Below are 21,958 nucleotides of genomic sequence, written 5' to 3'. Positions count from 1 at the left end.
AAGATACCTGAAGGTGCCTCATTCATCTGTACAAACAATTATATGCAAGTACAAACAAGATGGGAATGTCCAGCCATCATACAGCTCAGGAAGGAGACGGGTTCTGTGTCCCCGAGATGAACGTGCTTTGGTCTGACATGTGCATATCAACCCAAGAATAAAAGCAAAAGACCTTGTGAAGATGATGGCGGAAGCTGGTAAGATTGTGTCAATATCCACAGTGAAACGAGTACTGTATCAACATGGCCTGAAAGACCACTCTGCCAGTAAGAAGCCATTACTCCAAAAGAAACATAAAAAAAGCCAGATTAATGCTTGCAAATGCACACACCATTCCTACTGTGAAACACGGGGGTGGCAGCATCATGTTGTGGGGTTGTTTTGCTGCAGGAGGAACTGGTGCACTTCACATAATAGATGGCATCATGAGGAAAGAAGATTATGTGGAAATACTGAAGCAACATCTCAAGACATCAGCCAGGAAGTTAAAATTTGGGCAGAAATTGGTCTTCCAAATGGACAATGACCCGAAGCATACTGCCAAACTGGTTACAAAGTGGCTTAAGGATAACAAAGTCAATGTTTTGAAGTGGCCATCACAAAGCACTCATCTCAATCCTATTGGAAATTTATGGGGAAAGCTGAAAAGGCAGGTGCGAGCAAGGCGACCAACAAACATGGCTCAGTTACACCAGTTTTGTCAGGAGGAATGGACCCAAATTCCGACCAACTATGGTGAGAAGCTTGTGGAAGGATATCCAAAACGTTTGACCCAAGTCATACAGTTTTTAAGAACAATGGTACCAAATATAAAAAGCTCTCTCTCTTTTTTTTCTCTTTCTCTCTCTTTTTCTCTCTCTCTCTTTTTCTCTCTCTCTCTCTCTCTTTTTCTCTCTCTCTTTTTTTTCTCTTTCTCTCTCTTTTTCTCTCTCTCTCTTTTTCTCTCTCTCTCTTTTTTTCTCTCTCTTTTTCTCTCTTTTTCTCTCTTTTTCTCTCTTCTCTCTTTTTCTCTCTTTTTCTCTCTTTTTCTCTCTTCTCTCTTTTTCTCTCTTTTTCTCTCTTTTTCTCTTTTTCTCTCTCTCTTTTTCTCTCTCTCTTTTTCTCTCTCTCTTTTTCTCTCTCTCTTTTTCTCTCTCTCTTTTTCTCTCTCTCTTTTTCTCTCTCTCTTTTTCTCTCTCTCTTTTTCTCTCTTTCTTTTTCTCTCTCTCTTCTGGCATTTGTCAAATAATAATAATTATGGTAATCCTTATTGACCAAAAACAGGAAAGGTTTATTATGATTTCATGTCAGATATTGAGAAAAACATGCATATGTGTCTTTATATAGTGTATGTAAACTTCTGGTTTTAACTAAGTATATGTATAGATAAAAAAGAGTGAGCAGAGCCTAACAATTGCCTATTATAATTCCTCGACCGGTATTGTAATATCATTTTATAGCACCAACAGTTAATATAGTTCATGTGTAAAAGAAGAAATGCCAACATTTCTAAGAATTATGTCTGAGACCTTGCAAACTATTTGCTGACTGAGCTGTACCTTAATTTATCTTGCATTTCAGTCTTTTAAGGAGCGCTGTCAATGGTTCTATGAACACCTCCTTGCTGGGCAGCCAGATACTGATATGGTGCACAGGCCTGTCGGTGAGAACGACATATTGCTGGTTCATAGAGGTATGGACTTTTTATTAATATGAACTGATTTCAAATGTAATATTTTAGTTTTACAGAGAGCGTGATTAATTCTTTTACATCTTTAGATTCTATTTTTAGGAGTAGCTGTGAAGTGGTCTTTAAATCAAATAGTGAAAAGCTGAAGCAGGGGATTGCTGTGCGGTTCCATGGGGAAGAAGGCATGGTATGTCTTAGTCTTTTAGAGTATCTTAAAGGGACACTAAATCCTGGAAAAAGACAAATATAGATTTAATCCATAGTGCTCACACACAGCATTTTAGGAGAGCTCTTGCAGACAAATAACTTTCTGCTTCCCCCAGTCCTCTCCATCTTTGGCTACAGAACGGCTAGGTGCACATGCATGACCTCACACACTCAACAGGAGTAGCATTTACGCTTCCAGCACATTGAAGCGCCTGCTCAGCTTTAGGAGTCCCTACTCTGACTCCATATATAGCTTAGGAGTCTCTGCTCTACTCTTTTGGCTGACTTGATGTATGGTATCTTATGGTGACAGATGCCTCTGTATGACACCTATCTGAGGGAGTAGTTTAATGCATAAGTCATGTGTATATGTTAAACATACCAAAGTTTCCCAAAAATTATTGTTGAGTCCAGCTTCCCATAAAAGAAGTTCTTTATTAATTAGGAATAAAATCCAGACATCAATTATATGTACAGTGTGTACAGTCTACCCGAGAAGTCTTAGAGGTGAGGGCTGCAGTTTTTACATTTACTGGTATTTACAATATGTTAAACATAGGACAAAAACGTGAGCAGAGTCTTACACACTTCACTAATAGCGACTATCGCAAGAGAGGAAGATCTAATATATTTCTGACAGATGGAAAAGATTTCAGTTAGAACAGACATTTTGTTTCTCACTGACTGGCTACCTTTGTCTGGGTTATATTTGTATAATCAGCATTTCTGCTTCTTGATTATATAGCGATCAGCGGCACTACATGTCTGCTACTTATGTCTCTGGACATCGCGGCTGCTTTGGCTAATGATGGAACACTGTAGTTGATATATATGCAGGATATGATTTGGATCAGTGTATCTACAATATGATTCTTGTAGATGTGAAGGCCTGTTTTTTTTTTTTTTTTTTCTGGGGGGGAATTTTTAGTTTTAGACTCATACAAGCACCCTATGAATTTGTGTGTGCACCTATGTTGATTTCAGTTCAGCTTTGCTGTTACTGTATGATCAGCATGTTTGGAGATGAGGAAATGCTGATTATACAGAGATCAGCAGTGCTACATGTATGCTGCTTATTTCTCTGGACATCTTGGCTGATCTGGCTAAGGAGGCACGTTGTAGTTATATATAAGGGGCATGATTTCTATGAATGTGACTACAACATGAATCTTGTAGTCGTGACAGGCTGTTATGTTTTTGGATACATTTTTTTACTTGTCCATGCGCCCTCTTAATTTGTGTGCACCTATGTCAATATAAGTTCAGCTTTGCTGTTACTGTATAATCAGCATGACAGAAACGCAGACAAGTTTCCTAACTATGGAACTATTTAGGAGTGAGGGATGGGGATTTATCTTGGTAGATTTTATATTCTGCAGTCCATTACAGTTCCGCATGGTGGTCACGCAGCTTTCACAGAAGCCTGAAAAGCAAATGGCTATGGCACTGTTTGGGAATGAGGAGAAGGATTGATTTAGGTAGAGGTAGTATTTAGCAGTAGCTATTACAGCTCCACATAATGGGTTACCCAGCTTTCCAGGAACCTGAATGACAAATCTGTCTAGCTATGCTACAGCATGGAGAATTTTTTCCTGGGATTCTCTCTTTGCTTTCCCAGGCTCCTCGATAGCAAATCCAGTTAGGTATTCTACTATAAAGGGGCATTATACAATTCATAAACGGGCTGATCTGGCATTCTGCAGTCTGGGAAAACTGGGTAACCATCTCTGTGGGGTGGTGATGGGGGGCATATTGATTTAAATATAATGCACACAATACCAACCTTATATATTGTGTGAATCTATCCTATGGTACCAGAGGAGCATAATCTGTTGTCACCAATGCAGCTCTACAAGCTTGTCACCCAGCACTTCCAGAACCCCGAACAGCAAGTTGGTTCAGCTTTATGAAGGAATTTATCTCTACATAACTCTGGAATTCAGCAGTCTGGGAAGGCTGGGTAACAAGTTCTGCAGAGATATATAAGGGAGGCCACATTTGGTATATTGTATACATTATATACGTAAATATACTATCAAGACAACTGTGAGTACATACTATATCTATAGTTTGATCTCCAGAATACTTCCACATGTTACCCAGCATTCTAAAGCTGCTGAAAGGCAGATCTGCACAATTATGCAGTGAAGGGAGGAATTATCATTACTTTGCAACTAGGTAGATTAGATATTCAGCTGTATGTACTATGCCTGGTACTATGTATATACTACTGTAGCAAAACAAATTCAGCACCACAAACATAAGAACTAAAATCCACTTTTTTTTTTTTCTTGAAAAAAAGCACTGTGGCTGGCACTATTAACAAATCTATTTTGTACTATTACTAATTAGAAGATTCTGTTAAAAAAAAAAATGGCCACTTTCGCTGTGTAAACATACATTATCCAGATTAAACCCACCCCCCTCTTCCTAAACTTCCTTAGGAATATGCACTAACATCAGAGGGGTACAGGGAGGGGAGAGAAGACTGGCTGCGGTCTGAGAGAACAATGCACTACTTTTCTATAGCATTTTTCATGGTCTTCAAATGTCATATCTAATGAAACAAGAGCAAAAACCAAAGACACATAAGGAGATTATGTTTTGGTGGTGATTTTTTTAAAATTTGTATTCTGTGTTAAGTTGTCCATTTAAAGTTAATCTTTCCAGTCATTTATGACAACAATAGTATATTATAGGAGAGAATATTCTGAACTCTGGGATATATAGTTATCTATGATTTGGTTTTATGAGAAAAGTCTCATCAGTGGGATTCAGACTGCCGGGACCCTTACCAGTCACAAAAATAGGAGTTCTTTGTCTCCATATGAATGGAACAGCAGTTGAGCATATTCGCTTCCACTCCCTGCATCTCAGCTACGTATCGCTAGCAGTCACATATAGATGAATGGAGTGGCAGCGTGTATGCTTGATCACCCATCCATTCATACAGGAGGACACTAGACCCCTGTTCTGGTGATAACCAGCCGATGGACCCACACCAATTGGACAATTATCCACTGTTCTGTAGACCTGTTTAAATCTTGGGACAACCTTTTAAATGGACTGTTTACCCCATTTGGACCTTGTCTATAGACTTCCCCCATCCCAGCATGCCTGGACCTGAGGTGGTAATAATACTTGCTTGATCCCTGCCGCTGGGTTTCGGGCCTATCGATACCCAGCCGGCTCTGCAGGTCACGGATTTCCCTGCATCAACATCTGGTTTTAACGTGTCACGTGACTGCTGCAGCCAATGACTAGCTGGAGCAGTCATTTTCACCCATGCGTCATGTCACTGGATCATGTGACTTCTGTGGCTAGTCATTGGCTGCAGTGGTCACGTGATCTGTATTAAACTGGATGTTCACGCAGGGACACCCGAGACCTGCAGAATCGGCGGGGCATCAGTGAAGAGCAGGTAAGTATGATTACCACTGTGGGTCTGGACACACTGGGTGGGGGTCTGTAGTAAAGGTTCCCAGGGGTGACCAACCCCTTTTAAAGTATTGGGGAACTTTCAGATGGCAAGCAGAAATGCAACTCTGTTGATATGATGCTGGCTGTAACATGGAGACAGTACAAGATAAGTGATCAAATGTTTTCACAAAGTTATTCAGCTTTTTGTGCAGATTATTATTTTGCAATATACTTTAGAGAGTTTGTGCTTTACAAACCATAGCAGTGTAAAATGCATTGGAATCGGAAAGTGTTCAAATAAAGTCAACAAAATATACAAGGGACAGGGAGACCCTCTTTTATGTGGAAAATGTGTATTTATTTAGTCTAGAGGAGGGACATGAAGGGAGAACATGATCGGTTTTTACAAATATATTAATGGTCCTGTGATCAACTGTACATTGTAAGATCAGCGTAAAGTCAAGAGGGAATCTTGTCTGGCTGGAATCAAATAGGTGTAATCTCCAGCAGTGTAAAAGCTATAGAATAGTCTACATCGCTAACTGGTTTTATCGGATTGTAACTGATCACATTTTGTAAATTAATGTAGAACTTGGTCATCTTAGGACCTGAGCTGCGGCCCAGGAGCTGCAGGGCATTTAAAAGGTGTGGAAGTTTTTTTTCTTTATTTTACACTGCACCCTGCTCTCTGCCAAATTTTTAGAAAATTTTGGAAAACCCCCTTTAAATGGGATGTTCAAGAGCATACAGGGGTTGTATCATCGTAGACACTGGGCGCATATCGCCTAACGATATGCCGCCATTGTCTGATGGGTGCGGGTCCCACTTCTCTTGGACCTGCACCTATACTTATAACAGAGCTGTCAAAGTCCCTGAGGATGCACCGCGCACGCGCAGCCCCCCTCCATTCATTCCTGTGGAGTGCTGAAAATAGGCAAGCAGCAGGCTTGGCTATTTCCGGAAGTTTTATTGAAATGAATGGGAGGAGCACCATGCAAGCATAGTCACCACTCCATTCACTTCTACAGGGCTGACGGAAATATCTGAACCAGCGGTCAGCTATTTTCGGCGCTCCCATAGGAATGAATGGAGGGTGGCCACGCAAGCTCAGTGCACCCTCTGGGACTTTGCTGACGCCGTTCTTTGGGACCCGCACCTATCAGACATTGGAGGCATATCCTAGTGACATGCCCCCAATGTCTGAGATTGTACAACCCCTTTAAGTAATTAAGCTAGCTATGGAAAATGTTATAAAAAAAAAAAATCAACCACTATTTAAATCCCTGTGACTCAAGCGCTTATGCTCCTGTGGCCCCCACTTATTAAAATTCTACTATGATATGTCAGAAATTAAGGGGCTCCGCATCGGCACCCCCACTGATCAAACCTTTTGACATGTCACTATGACATGTTTGTAAAAATGCAAGGTATCCTTTAACAGAAACTACTGATTTGCATCAGTCTGCATCCATGATTGTGTGATCCGAATCCTACCACTTTGTCATAAGCAATAATCAAATCTGAGTTGTAACTTTTCTGACAACTTCTGTATATAAATTTGCATTGCAGGGACAAGGAGTTGTACGGGAGTGGTTTGATATTTTGTCTTCTGAAATCATCAATCCTGACTATGCTCTTTTCACACAATCTGCAGATGGTAGGTATTCACAGATGACTATGTGGTTACAATGAAAGGGTTGTCTGAGATTAGAAACAATTGGGCATATTCAGGGGATGGTGCAAGATAATGACTACTTGCCTGCCACTCCAGCACTGACGTTTCGGTCTTCCCTGACTGTCTTTGCTTACAGCACTGCAGCACTGGCAAGTCAGCATCACCTGATGGTTACAGCCAATCACTGGCCTCAACAGTGTACCTTTGAGTCCCGTGATTGGATGCATTCGTCACTTGTCAATTTGATGTCCTCGCTGCCGTCATGTAAACAAAGACTGGTATGGAGGACTGGACCAGCAGCAATAATAAGAAATTCTTCTTTTGTTATCTTACACTAGGTATCGGCAACCTTCGATACTCCACCTGCTGTGAAACTACAGCTCCCAGCATGCACAGTTACTTGGCTGTTCTTGTAACTCCCATGAGTTTCAGAACAGCTGGTGTGCAGGACGTTGCTGATCCCTGTCTTATACCATTCTCTTCCTATGCCCCAAATTCTGCTACGGTCAAACAACTTTTAGGGTATGGCCACACAGAGTTTTTTTTGGACGAGGTTTTGAGGCAGATCTGCCTGCAGGATTTTCAGCCAAAGCCAGAAGTGGATCCACCAGGAAAGAGGTATAAATCCTTCCTTTACTTTTCCAATTCTTTTCTAATCCACTTCTGCAGGCAAATCTGCCTCAAAACCTCATCCGAAAAATTGTGTGACCATACCCTAAAGGAGTTTTCCAAGAGTTTGATTGCCTATCCTCAGGATAGGTCATCAATATCAGATCGGCAAGGGGTCAGACTCCTTTGCACCCCGTCGATCAGCTGGTTGAAGAGGCAACAGCGCTCTTCCTAGGCCAGTGACATTACATTCATCGGTCACATGGCCTAGGCCAGTGATGGCTAACCTCTGGCACTCCAGCTGTGGGGAAACTATGACTCCCAGCATGCTCTACTAATTTCTGTGAAGTTGAGAACAGCCTAGAAAGTGTCCACAGCTAGAGTGCCGGAGGTTAGCAATCACTGGCCTAGGTGCAGGTCAGTCACATTCAAATGAATGGGCGTGGGCATGCTATACCAATCACAGCGGAAATATAGTGTACGACGCTGTACCTGGTAAGCTGTGAGGAGGCCGCAGCTCTCACCGGACTGCTGGGAGTCAGACCCCTGCCAACCTGATATTGACGTTGATGATGTATCCTGAGGATAGGAGTCCCAGAAAAGCTTTTTAAATTGCTTCTATATTCTCTTGTTTTTCTTCTTGACTAGGAACAACTTTCCAGCCAAATAGTAACTCGTCAGTAAATCCGGACCACTTGAATTATTTTCGATTTGCTGGTGAAATCTTGGGACTTGCACTTTATCACAGACAGCTGGTCAACATTTACTTCACCCGGTCATTTTACAAGCACATCCTTGGTATGAACACAGACTTCTACTTTTCTCAATGGTTGATGAAGTGAACTGGGCTAAGTATGTACTTGATGTCTGCAGCAATTTAGCTCTAGCTTCTAGCTAGCTGTTAGCTGTACATGGAATGCTTTTATTACTTCGTATGAACAAGGATAGACATGTAGACGTCTGTGTGTTCATTGCTGACCTTCTCTAGTTCTGAAGATAACGTCTCGTTCACTCTGCTGAACAAAGTAATGCTTCCAAATGTCAACTTTTTTTGAATCCGATCTTATTTATTGTTTTTCGTATGAGAATAAAAATGAAAGTATACAACAATCACATTTATGGCAAATGTACAAGTACACATCAATTGTACACTGTCATACATTGATCAGTTTAAAATCCCAATACCCCCTCTCCTAAAAAGGAAATTATCACTCCAATATATCAGTCGCCTGATATCCCATTTAAATATTACATCAATCTATTACAATAATAGCTTTTTTATAGCATCCATTCCTCTGTTCCTTTACCTTAGCCCTCCAAATCCCCTAAGAACTATACCATTCCAGATATGCAACAATCTCTGAGATAACAGACCAGGGCCAGACAGCCATGTCTTCCACTGCTTCTCGAATTTCTTTGCAGTGCCTTTTTAATATGAATGCCACTTTCCATGGAAATCATGTGATTAACAATGTTAAAAACCATTTCCCGATCGCTGGTTTGGTTCCAAGCGGTACCTTGGAACCGAACCCGAGTTCGGAAAAAGTTTTTTTGTACAGTATAAATCAATTTCTGCAGGTATTATGCGAAGTCTTCCCAAAGTAATAACTTTGGTTCATCGCAGCCAATACATTCTAATTCTGTATTCAGCGCTCGCTCCGTACAGTATTGAAACAAAGTTTTATGCGAATCTACTTCGGATGTTTCATCCGGAGTCGATTTGCTCATCCCTAATGTTAACCCATTCCGACTCAGTCCGAGGATTCGGCTGTATCCAGTGCTTAGCTATGGATTTACCTGCAACATATAATAATTTAGTAATGGCTAACCTATGATCTGTAGAGACGCTAAATGTCAACTTAGTATGTGCTTTATTGTAAAATATATGACTTGGTCATTTCTATTTATGTACTATGGTTGCTGCAAAAAATATTGTGGAGAAAAAGTCCCAATTCCATGACCATTGTAAGGCTGGGTTCACACACTGCTGTTTTCGAATGCTTTGCACTTTTTAAAGGTATACTTCCGTTAGAAAGTGATATCTTTTTAACTCCATATTCATCGTAAAATTTTTGAGAGAAATTGTCAGCAGGGAAGCACTGTTATTACTCGCTATGCTATCGCTCATCCCCACAATCTGCCGCCTGCAAATTATACGTTTTTTTTAGCATGTGAAAAGATTTGTACTGCTTGATGATCGAGTGTTTGCTCGTTCCTCGAGCAACCGGTGGCAGTATTACACTGCCAGATGATCGCTAACGAGCGTTCATGCGAACGCTCGTTAGCGATTATTTGACGAAAAATCAGGCAGTCTAATACAGTCTTTACAGCTGCTGCTAGGGTAAGATGTCACCTGCTGGTATAATAGTAGTTGTAGAATTTAGGATGACAGTATAGCAGCTCTATTGTTCTTTTGATAGACTCTTCTGTGGGATTTTCTTTATATCTAGGCCTATCTCTTATCGGTGTGATACTTTGAGTCGCTCATCCCCCTTCCCTCTGTGGCCGCAGTTAATGTTCTGAGTTAGAAAGTCGAGCAAGGCTGTTTGCTAAAATTCCAAACAAAGGAGGAAGTTAAAGAGCTAGGACAGGAAGTAGAATGTATGGAGTGACTTCAAAAAATTATATCCAGATAACAATCTACTCGTATTCTATCCAAACATAGAATATTCACAGAACGTCTGTTCGTATTGGATACAAAATTTGATGGTAGCGCCCCTTTAAGGAAAGGTTTCCAAGTAGGAAAACTTAATTGTAAGATGTGAAGTTGCCTGTAAGAAGGGCTCATCTGCTGTATCATTCTGCTTCTTCAGGAGGGCCATTTTTTGTCTTTGAAGGAGGCTGATTGTAGGAGTGTATTGTATTAATAAAAAAATAAGTTAGTGCTATAAGAATTTCTGTAATGCTTCGGTATGGGAATAAGTTATTAAAGGGTTATTCCCATCATGGAAAGTGATGGCATATTGTAAGGCTATGACATCGCTTTATGATCAGTAGTGGTGTGACCTCTGGGAGTTTACAGATCCTAAAAATAAAGGGTCTTAGATGCTTATTTAGTGTTGCGGCCCTTTCTGTGTTACTCCCGGCTGCACATGGTAGTGAGGCTGACCCCACTCATTCAAATAGGGACCGTGCTGCAGTTGCCATGTACGGCGGGTGGCCAGAAAAACAATGAAAGGGATACAGCACTGAACTAGTGCCGTGTCCACTTCATTCTCAGGAGATAGGTAAGGTTCTCAAATTTCAGGTCTCCACTGATCAAAAAGTCATGGCATATGTTAGCGATATACCATCACATTTTCAGGATGGGTATACCCCTTGAAGTTGGACATGTGCGATGAGTAAGGATGAGCGAACCCGAACTTTACAGGTTCGGAATCCACATCAGCAAATTGAGCTGTAATTGGTTTAACACACAGACTTCTCCTATTGCTGTTAGCAGTTATAGGGGGTGACTAGTACCGATGTAAGGCATGCTACATACAGGTATATAAATGGCAGGGAGTCCTTTTCTTTAACTGCAGTACATGAATTCTGCAGGAGAGGGCAGCCTTGTCCTATTAATAAACCTAACCTAGGAAATTGGACGGAAAGAAAGCTCTTCCTAAATATCTGCATGCTTTAATACTGCAGGTATCCCAGTAAATTATCAGGACGTGGCCTCCATTGACCCAGAATACGCAAAGAACTTGCAGTGGATTTTAGATAATGATATTAGTGACCTGGGACTGGAACTTACTTTCTCTGTGGAGACTGATGTGTTTGGAGCTATGGAAGAAGTGCCCTTAAAACCAGGAGGGGCGAGCATAGTTGTTACCCAGGAGAACAAGGTGAGTGATGAGATCCGTGTCAAGATGTGCTTGTAAACCGTCTCTAGAAAGATACACTTCACGCTCTGATATCGTTCCGAAATGACTGCGCCAATTCCACTGGGGTCTGATATCTGTATGGAAAATTCCACACCTTTAGGAGTCTCTCAGCTGCCATTAGTCAGTGACATTACTAATCCATCATATTATTAACAGTGCTAAACAGTTTCTTTCATTGGCATTCCCTAAACATGAGCTGGGAGTTTGCCGGCTTAGCGGAAAGTAGCTGGCAGAGAAGTTTCCGCAGATAACAGCCCATCAAGATGAGTTCCTCTGTTCCGATAAATTATACATTAATGCATCGCACGGTGGTGAGAGGTGGCACTCGATATTACTGGAATCTCTGATGTTATTTTGGGTACTGCGTTTCCCTGTATTAATATTTCTATTTAATCAGCGGCATGTTATCCCAACAGCATCTAGCACGGAGTGAAAATGATGACAGTCTTCCATTTTATTAGCTGCGTTTAGCAGAAATAATATGCATTCTGTGTCACGGCGCTTATATCCATCATTTGTCACCAAGCGTCAGTGCAGACAAATGTTTAGATTCTGCTCTCTGCCACAATTTTAATTATGAACATCCATTTTCCTATGACAAATACACAGACTGACTTCCAGGGAAGACCCAGCCTTTATGTTTCTGTAAATGTCTCCACTTTTTGTCTGGAGGAAAAAGCAGAAGAATGGTACATGATTGAAGACTCGGGTGATTTAGGGCTGAAGGCTAGGTAATGGTGTGGATGCTATTTTTCTTACATGTGTACAAATGCTCTAAATTAGGTGTCCTATGGAAGGCATTGGTTACGTTAAGAGAAATTTAGATCCCCTTGCTCCAAGACACAGTGATGATTGCATTGTCTGACACCAGCTAAAGAAATGTTACAGGTCGAGCCTGGGTTGTTCTGGGAAAAGAATGCCACGATATGTGATGTATAGATGGGGGGCAGGTGTTGCTCATCCATTTGCGTTTATCCCTTTTTTTTTTTTCTAATCGCCCATGGTTTCTTGTATTTTTTTTACTTGCATCTGACACTAGTTTGCCGCTGCGATCTGTCCGTCCTCATAATCCATTTTTAATGGCACCGCTTATAAATGAAGGACATTAGAGCAGTGATTAGAACTGTTCTTCATGGAAACTATTAACCCAGACCACATCAGCAGCGGCACACATATGGATGGAAATGGAATGCGTGTCGATAGAATAGATCGCGTTCAGTTTCTAAGGGAACCAAAGCCTTTTTTTTTTTTTTTTTTTTGCTTCTAGTTGCAGAGTAAACATTTTTTATTTTAGTTTTATATTAGGATTATGTTTTATTATTGTTTGCTGTATTTTCCCCTTTTTTTTCAGCCGGTATCAGCTTTGTTTTAGGACTTGTATTTTTCAGATGTTTGCTTTTCTACTTTAATTGTCTACGTTGGTTTCACGGCTTCATTTATGCTATTAGCCTTGACATTCACTGAGCGCTTTTAAGATTACCACCCACTCTCTCGCTGCAATTCTAGCTGTTCTGCAGACAGACACTTCTGTTCGGTTTCTGGACTGTTTGGCAAATTCTTTTCTTTTTTTTTTTTTTCTCGCCAAGGATCGCAGTAAAGCACATTTCATTAGCTGCAAGCGTCTTCCAAGACAGAGCGCATATAAGAAGACTACAGCATAAAGCACAAGCAATATTGTCATCACACCCGGCAGTTATGTGTATACATATATATTTATGTATTATATTAGCAAACTCTAGCACAGTAAAGGTTAATCTAAAGGAAATGAGATTACACAGCACATTAGTATATGCTTTATTCCAAGGATATCATTTTGAGAAGAGACTTCAGTTTTAATTGCTATGCTTATTCTGGTTAAGACAGCCATTCAATTAGCCTTGAATGTGGAAAAACGCTTTGTATCCTTTGATGCAGTCCTTTTCTACTTAGTGGCGTTCCTGGTAAAACAATTGATAAAAAGAAGCGCTGTAGAAATGAGTCGCTGTTCCGTACCTGCGTGAATCCACCCTGTAAACATCTTTGCTGCCTGTTTTCCTACCGTCTGCGGAGCGCTGACCTCTTAACATTTGCTGGAGGGTAGCTCTGGCAATTTCTTTTTACCTTGTGAAATGCATATATCTGCAAGACACAGACATTTCAGAGAAGAACGCAGCGAAAAAGAGCATTGTGTATTCTGCTTCTCATATGTTAGTGTTGAAGGATGTCGGGCTTCTAGTTTTATGTCGAACGATTTAAGATCTCTTGAAGCATACAGTGCATTCAGAAAGTCTTCAGATCCATTCACTTTCTTCACATTTTGTTATGGCATTGTGCTAAAATAATATAGAAATTCAAAATTTTGCCCATCATTCTAAACTCAATACCCCATAATGACCAAATGACAACAGAATGTTCAATAAATTTGCAATAATTTTGAAAAGGAAAAAAGAAAATATTGCATGAACATAAGTATTCATCATTTAGTTGAAAAACACCTTTTTGGCATTGATTAGAACCTCCAGTCTTCTGGGTTATGATAGCATAAGGTTTGCACACCTGGATTTGGGGAATTTCTGCCTTTCTTCTCTGCAGATGCTCTAAAGCTCTGTCAGTTTGGATGGGGACCGTCTGTGGACAATTTTTCATGTGGCTCCAGAGATGTTTGATTGGGTTGAAGTCAGGGCTCAAGGACATTAACAGAGTTGTCCCTATGCCACTCCTGTGTTGTCTTGGCTGTGTTCTTAGGCTTATTGTCTTGTTTGAAGGTGAACCTTGGGCCCAGTCTAATGTCCGGAACACTCTGGTTCACATTTTCATTAAGAATATTTCTGTACTTTGCTCCATTCCGCTTTCTCTCAACTCTGACCAGTCTCCCTACCCAAGCCTCTGACACCCCCAGTCTTGGTTTCATTAGACCAGGGAATCTTGTTTCTCACGGTTTGGCAGTTCTTTAGGTGCTTTTTTATGTGTCTTTTACTGAGGTGAGGCTTCTTTCTGGCCACTGTGCCATTAAAGCCCAGATTGGTGGAGTGCTGCAGTAATGGATGACATTCTGGAAGTTTCTCCCATCTCGCACAGGCCAGAGCAACCTTAGTTAGTTTGGTGGGGAAGCCAAACTTCTATTTAAGAATTATGGAGCCCACTGTGCTATTGGGAACTTTCAGTTCAGCAAAATTGTTGTATCCTTCTCCAGATGTGTGCCTCCACACAATCCTGTCTCTAAACTCCAGAGGTGATTCTTTCCTCCTCGTGGCTCTGATATGCATGGTCAGCTGTGAGACCTTATGTAAACAAGGCTGTGTCTTTCCAAATCGTGTCCAATCAGCTAAATTTACCACAGGTGGACTCTAGGTATAGATGAACAAGAGAAATGGGAGAAATGTTATAGCAAAAGGTCTGAATTCTAGTGTTGGTGACTAATTACTACTAAATAAACTAATTTTCCTGATGGTATAGGGTAAGGGGGAGGGAGGTTAATAGTGGGCTTCATGGTAATTTAGGGTAGCAAATGGATTAGTGCCTGTTTCCATGGTGGTCTGGGACAGTGAAAAGGGGTCAGTAGCTGCTTGGTTTGTAGTCTTGGGTAGTGGAGGAGTTAATGGTCATTTCCTTGTAGTTTAGGCTTAGTCAGCCAAAGCCAGACGTGGATCCAGCAGTAAGGAGAAGTAGAAGTCCTTCCCATTCCCTGCAGGAAAAGCTGCAGGGAAATCTGCCTCAAAATCTACTACAAAAATCGCTGTGAGGGTCCATTCACACGTCCGTTGTTTCTTTCCTGATCTGTTCCGTTTTTTGCGGAACAGATCTGGACCAGATCTGGACCTATTCATTTTCAATGGGTCCTGAAAAAAATCGGACAGCTCAATGTCAGATTATTTTTTTTTTTCAGGACCCATTGAAAAGGAATGGGTCCAGATCTGGTCCAGATCTGTTCCGCAAAAAACGGAACAGATCAGGAAAGAAACAACGGACGTGTGAATGGACCCTGAATCTATCCTCAGGCTATCCTTGAAGTTTGTGGCCTGCTAGTGTAATTGTAAATGAGATGAATTGGGTATATGTTATACACTCTGCTCCTCTTCTCCACTGCTTCAGTATTTGGATGTACAGTATGCTTTATCGTTTACTTGGTTCCTTGAACAGAATGGGTTTATTATTGGGTTAGGGTACTTTCTCACTAGCGTTTTTGTTTTCCGGTATTGAGTTCTGTCAGAAGAGCTCAATACCGGAAAAAAACTCATTAGTTTCATCCTAATGCATTCTGAATGGAGAGCATTCCGTTCAGGATGCATCAGTTCAGTCCCTTTTACGTTTTTTGGACTGAGAAAATACCGCAGCAGGCTGCAGTTCTCTCTTCCAAAAAATACTGAACACTTGCCGGAATGCCAGATTCGGCATTAATTTACATTGAAGTGTATTAGTGTCGTATCCGGCTTTTAGGTCTGCAATGCGCAGACCTTTAAAAATGCAAATTTTTATTTTTTTTATACAGGATCCGTTTTTCCGGATGACACCGGAGAGACTGATTTGGCATTTCAATGCATTTGTCAGACGGATCCACATCTGGATCCGTCTGTCAAATGCCATCAGTTTGCGTCCGGATTGCCGGATCTGGTGGGCAGAATCCTCTGCCGCAAGTGTGAAAGTACCCTTAGAAAACTCATCCAATCCGTTAACCCCATCCCCCCAATAAAATCATTACTGTGAAAGATGTCTCTTACATCTCCCACCTCCATACTAGGAGTTGGTCTGTAATATATTTCAAAGAAGGTTTTGCTCTGGTAAATTGTCACAAGTACGTTTAGTTGCATCTAATCACAACAATAAAACTCCCTGTCTAGGTGCCTTTTTAAAAGAGTTGTTCAGAATTAGAAAAACATGTCTGCTTTCTGCCATAAAGAGAACACTTATCAACAGGTAGTGTACGGTATTGCAACTCAAGTGAGATGTAATACCAGACACCGCCATGGACAGATGTGGTGCTGTTTCTGGAAGAAAGGAACCATGTTTTTCTAATTCTTGAGAATCCCTTTAAATGGATTTTGTTTCTTCCAAAATGTGTTTCAAAGTAAACATACCTCCATGTAGGATAGGTACCCCAAAACATAGCCATGCCTTTTATTTTAAAGCTCTCATCCGCTAAGCTTAAGAAATGGGGCTTTTCATTTTTATGCAATTATGGTATACGATCACTGTTGCGGTATGCTTACTTTGAAACTGATTTTGGGGGTTCTTTTTAAAAATCAGAACCATGCCTGTCCATGGGTCGTAGGTGGTAATAAAGCTTAACCCCATTCACTTCAGGGTACGACCACACAGTGTGGTCGTGTCTGTTGCGATGTGGCCTCTCTACTGTCAAGTACTATATGGCTAGAAGGGCCACAGTGGACTCAAGGTAACTAATTAGGACTGCACTGTTTAGTTGGTCTGCATTGTTAATAACTGCATCGCATCCGCAATTTTAACGATACAGTCCGACTAAACAGGGCGGTACTAATTATTAATTGGCTCTTATAGCTGCATGGCAGTGCAGCTGCCTCGTAACTGAAATGTTTAGTTTTCTAATATATATATATATATATATATATATAATATAATATTGGAAGGCACTCAGTTAATCTGATGTTGCACAGAATAATCAAATGTGAATTAATGCATAAATAATTTATTACCACATTTAAAAAAATCAAAAAGAAGTAAAATAGGTAAAATTTAAAAATAATAATACATAAAACTATGACATAATAGACTGAACATTAACCCTTTGTGGTAGTGATTTACAGGCTCATAGTTATAGAGCAGTAATGTCCTATTATACTGTGAGGGTACAACTCTTGATCCTATAAATAAGACTCAAAATACCCATAATAACAATAAGTTGATAATATTAGTTGTCCTCTATATTAAGGAAATGAAATATGAACCATGAAACACTACTATTGATGTTTATCCTGATGGTGTATAATGCTGAAATTGCAAAAATGACAAAAATCAAATGTCCATAATTGTTCAATAAAAAATTAAAATAGATACTATTATTCTTATCTCATGTAATGCTATTTATGGATATTGAATAAATCAGACATTTCATTTAATATTTGTGCCGCTGGTATATAGTGAACAAATGTCCAATCTATAGCCCCTTGTATCAGATTTATAGTTGCACTGGTCAGTGGATCAATACTATGTTGAAAGTAGTTTGTAACTCTTCTATGATAACAATATATATAATTATAGGAACTGTTCGTATTGACTCATAGATCACTTTGTGCAGTTATAACAAACTTGCAATCTACATTACCGTCTTTATATCCGGATTAAGGCTAGGTTTCAATGGTCGCTGATCCTGATTGGCTTTGCTTGTACAGCGTCCCACGTGTTCGGGAGCTGTTGCTTGGATCGGCCGCAAGCTCTTCATGGCCCAGTGGGAGGAGGATGTGGTTTGAGCTAAGCTGGGGACGAGTCTGGTACTCTGGCGTTGTTTATATAGACAACATTATTTTCATCTGACAAGATATAGAGGATGATTTACATACCTTTCTTCAAGAAATTAATACAAACAAGAGAAATCTTAGTTTCACAACCAGTATAAGTAGAACACAAGTGGAGTTCCTAGATTTAATTATAAAAATTGATAATCATAAATTGAAATGTAGTACATACCATAAACCAGTTGTGAAAAATAGTTATATCTTATATTCAAGTTGTGGAAGATTCATCTCTTGAAAAAGTGAAAGCTATGAACAGAGAAGCTTTTTTTTCTATTTTTTTATGACCACTAAAAAGGAAGCAACTAAAGATGACCTTTTCATGCACGAAATGGGACCATAGAGAAAGTCATCAAACATTGGCACCACCTTTTAAGAGACAAAGTTATAGGATCTATACTAACTCCCCAAACAACATACACCAAAGCTCCAAACCTAGGTTTAAAAATTGCACCAACTACAAAGCGAAAAACTAATGGGATAAAATCGAATTGGTTGGCCCTAAATGGTTTCTATAGATGCGGAAGATGCAGCAACTGCAAGATCACTAATTTCCTTAAAAAAACTATGGAAATATGTTCAACACATAATACTTACCATTTTGATATTAAAGATCACCTTACTTGTGATTCAACCAATATAATATATATTTTACAATGCCCATGTCGCAAAACAATATATAGGTAGAACAAAACGAACACTCAAGAAAAGGATAGTGGAACATATTACAAATATCAAAAAAGGTTTGGAACAACATTCAGTCTCTAAACATTTCAGTGACTACCATAATAAAGATCCAACTCGGCTTATTTTCGCAGCTTTTGAAAAAATTTGAAGACAATGGAGAGGTGGCAACCACATAGCTAACATGTCCAGAGTAGAGTCCAAAAGAATTTTTGAATTCGATACCATAATTCCAGCGGGCTTGAATGCAGAGATGGAGCCGTTTGGTTTTCTGTGATTTGGGATGAGTGCAAATCTGGGACGGGACATCGAAGTCCGGCTGTGTTAACCAGCACTTTGATCTCCCCTCCTGGGTAGGCCCCCATCCCCTCAATCCTCTAGATTTTCAATCAGGATCTCCATATCTGAAAAACAAGTGAAAAAAAAGTCCAAAATAAAAGAAAAAGGAGAGCAAAGAAAAAAAGATAGAGGAGGAAATAACACAATAGCATATGTAATATTAAATATACAGGACTATAAAGATAATTGAAGGAAGTATGATTAGTTGTCCGCCAGAGAACTATGAAATCTTTGAATATTATATATATAATACTGTAGGTTTTGAATTATTCTATAGATTGACACCTTATTATGTATAAAGTACACAGGACCAGTACAACCCATCTAACTATCTATAATTAGTCTTAATACAGAAAAATGGACCAATAGCGCAGATGCGTTTTTTGGTTTGCTGTTTGATATACATGTCTATTCTAGTCTTAGTTTTGTTATAGGTGAATTATACATATTTTGTCTATATACATGATATTAGATGTCTTTGTTTAACATAAGGGTTGACTATTATGTGGGATATTAAGGTGTGAGACCACCCCATCAGAGAAATACAGTCCATATTTTCTGTATGTATGGGGACTAGGTACCCCCCCCCCCCCCCTATTAAGAAATCACCCTTTTAAAATGAAGCAGAAAAATGTCCACTGCTCACCACTGCTCCGAAATGCGTCTGGTGTGTTCTTTTTAAGCAGTGGATCGGATACTTGATTCTACATAGCAGATAACTGTAGCGCAATAGAAGCGATCCATACCAGCTACGTTCATGCTGGACTTGTGGTCAAGTGATTCAAACAAAGCTACAGACACTGATTCCTTGCGGCCGGTCCAAGCAACAGCTCCCGAACACGTGGGTCGCTGTACAAGCAAACCCGATCAGGCTCAGCGACCATTGAAACCTAGCCTTAATCTGGATGTAAAGACGGCATGCTGTTACAAGGATCGGTAATGTAGATTGCAAGTTTGTTATAACTGCACAAAGTGATCTATGAGTCAATACAAACAGTTCCTACAATTATATACACAAAGGAATACTATGTTATCATAGAAGAGTTACAAACTACTTTCAACATAGTATTGATCCACTTACTAGTGCAGCTATAAATCTGATACAAGGGGCTATAGATTGGACATTTGTTCACTATATACCAGCTGCACAAATATTAAATGATTTATTCAATATCCATAAATAGCATTACATGAGATATTATCTATTTTATTTTTTATTGAATAATTATGGACATTTGATTTTTGTAATTTTTGCAATTTTTGTCATTATACACGATCAGGATAAACATCATTAGTAGTGTTTCATGGTTCATATTTCATTTCCTTAATATAGAGGACAACTAATATTATCAACTTATTGTTATTATGGGTATTTTGAGTCTTATTTATAGGATCAAGAGTTGTACCCTCACAGTATAATAGGACATTACTGCTCTATAACTGAGGCTGTAAATCACAATCGCAAAGGGTTAATGTTCACTCTATTATGTCATAGTTGTATGTATTTTAATCTTTTACCTATTTTAATTCTATTTGATTATTTTTTATGTGGTAATAAATTATTTATGCATGAATTCACATTTGATAATTCTGTGCAACATCAGATAACTGAGTGGCTTACAATATATATATTACACTATTATTTCTTCTCTATAATCGACAGTGGGTGTGTTGCGGAGAGTGCACCTAAACTGTAGATCTGGGTTGATAGAGCCACTGTGACAAAATTTAGATATATCCATTCTGCTTTGAAATAGGTGAAATTAACAGCGGAAGTCCACAGTATAAAATGATACGCTGTGGATTTAAAATCTGCACCGCAGGTAGATTTTCTCTGCATATTCCTCTTTTCAGTTATAATATAATGAGAATGCCACAAAATTAGTTTTCTGTTCTGTTGATCTGCTTTCAAGGACATTTTACTTAGGGTTGAATGAATCTGAAGGGTTTCTCTGTCTTAGGGCAGGAGCTTCAGAGAAGACTGACCAATCACATTGAGTTTTACAGAAGTTAAAGGAAGATCACATGACCAGTCAATCCGCTAAGTCAGCTTGTAGAGGTAGATGCTAAATAATGTCTTCTAAGAGGGTGTAACATTGATGAGCAGTCATTGCAAAAATTCTGAAAGATTGTAGCGTCATTGACCTCCCACCGGATATACACATGTGGACAAAATTGTTGGTACCCTTCCATTAAAGAAAGAAAAACCTACAATGGTCACTGAAATAACTCAAAACGGACAAAGGAAATACATATAAATAAAGTAATACATACAAATTTACTTAAAGGAAACCTGTCACCGGGATTTTGGGTATAGAGCTGAGGACATGGGCTGCTAGATGGCCGCTAGCACATCCACAATACCCAGTCCCCATAGCTCTGTGTGCTTTTATTGTGTAAAAAAACCGATTTGATACATATGCAAATTAACCTGAGATGAGTCCTGTATGTGAGATGAGTCAGGGACCTGTGGCCTGCCAAGAAGCTTGAGTTTTGTCTCGTCTGTCCAAAGGACATTACCCCAGAAACTTTGTCTTGTCAATATGCATTTTGGCAAATTCCAGTCTCACTTTTTTTATGATTTGCTTTCAATGATAGGTTTTCTCCTTGGAAGTCTTCTAGTAAGTCCACTTTGGCTAAAATAGTGACATATGGTGCAATCGGACACTGATGTGCCTTGACCTTGGAGTTCACCTCTAATTTCTTTGGAAGTTGTTCTGGGTTCTTTGATTACCATTCGTATTATCAGTCTTTTCAAGTTATCATCATTTTTCCTCTTGTGACCATGTCCAGGGAGGTTGGCTACAGTCCTGTAGAACGTTAACTTCTGAATACTATTTGCAACTATAGTAACAAGAACATCAACTGTGTTTGGAGATGGTCTTATAGCCTTTATCTTTTAACATGTAAATCTTTTCATCTGTAAGTTTCTTTAATCTCCTGAAACATCGCTCTAATTTTTATTTATTTTTTGGTCCATGTTCAGTGTGGTACGCAGCATAATACCAAACACAGTGACTGC

At 39.6% G+C, this 21,958-nt stretch overlaps 1 protein-coding gene across 4 annotated transcripts in view; it reads left to right on the top strand.

The window, feature by feature from the left end:
• The window catches only part of HACE1 (HECT domain and ankyrin repeat containing E3 ubiquitin protein ligase 1), a 113,419-nt gene that overhangs the window by 60,484 nt on the left and 30,977 nt on the right, over window positions 1–21,958 (top strand). For all 4 annotated transcript variants that reach the window (XM_040428806.1, XM_040428805.1, XM_040428807.1 and 1 more), the window contains exons 15-19: window positions 1,561–1,672; window positions 1,759–1,856; window positions 6,866–6,953; window positions 8,229–8,378; window positions 11,214–11,410. In XM_040428806.1, coding sequence (XP_040284740.1) covers window positions 1,561–1,672; window positions 1,759–1,856; window positions 6,866–6,953; window positions 8,229–8,378; window positions 11,214–11,410 — 645 coding nt within the window. The remainder of the gene's footprint in view (window positions 1–1,560; window positions 1,673–1,758; window positions 1,857–6,865; window positions 6,954–8,228; window positions 8,379–11,213; window positions 11,411–21,958) is intronic.

The sequence above is a fragment of the Bufo bufo genome, chromosome 4 (genome assembly GCF_905171765.1).
Source record: "Bufo bufo chromosome 4, aBufBuf1.1, whole genome shotgun sequence".
Taxonomy (NCBI): Eukaryota; Metazoa; Chordata; class Amphibia; order Anura; family Bufonidae; genus Bufo; species Bufo bufo.
The sequence above is the reverse complement of the archived record's forward strand: the minus strand, read 5'-3'. Positions and strand labels throughout refer to the sequence as shown.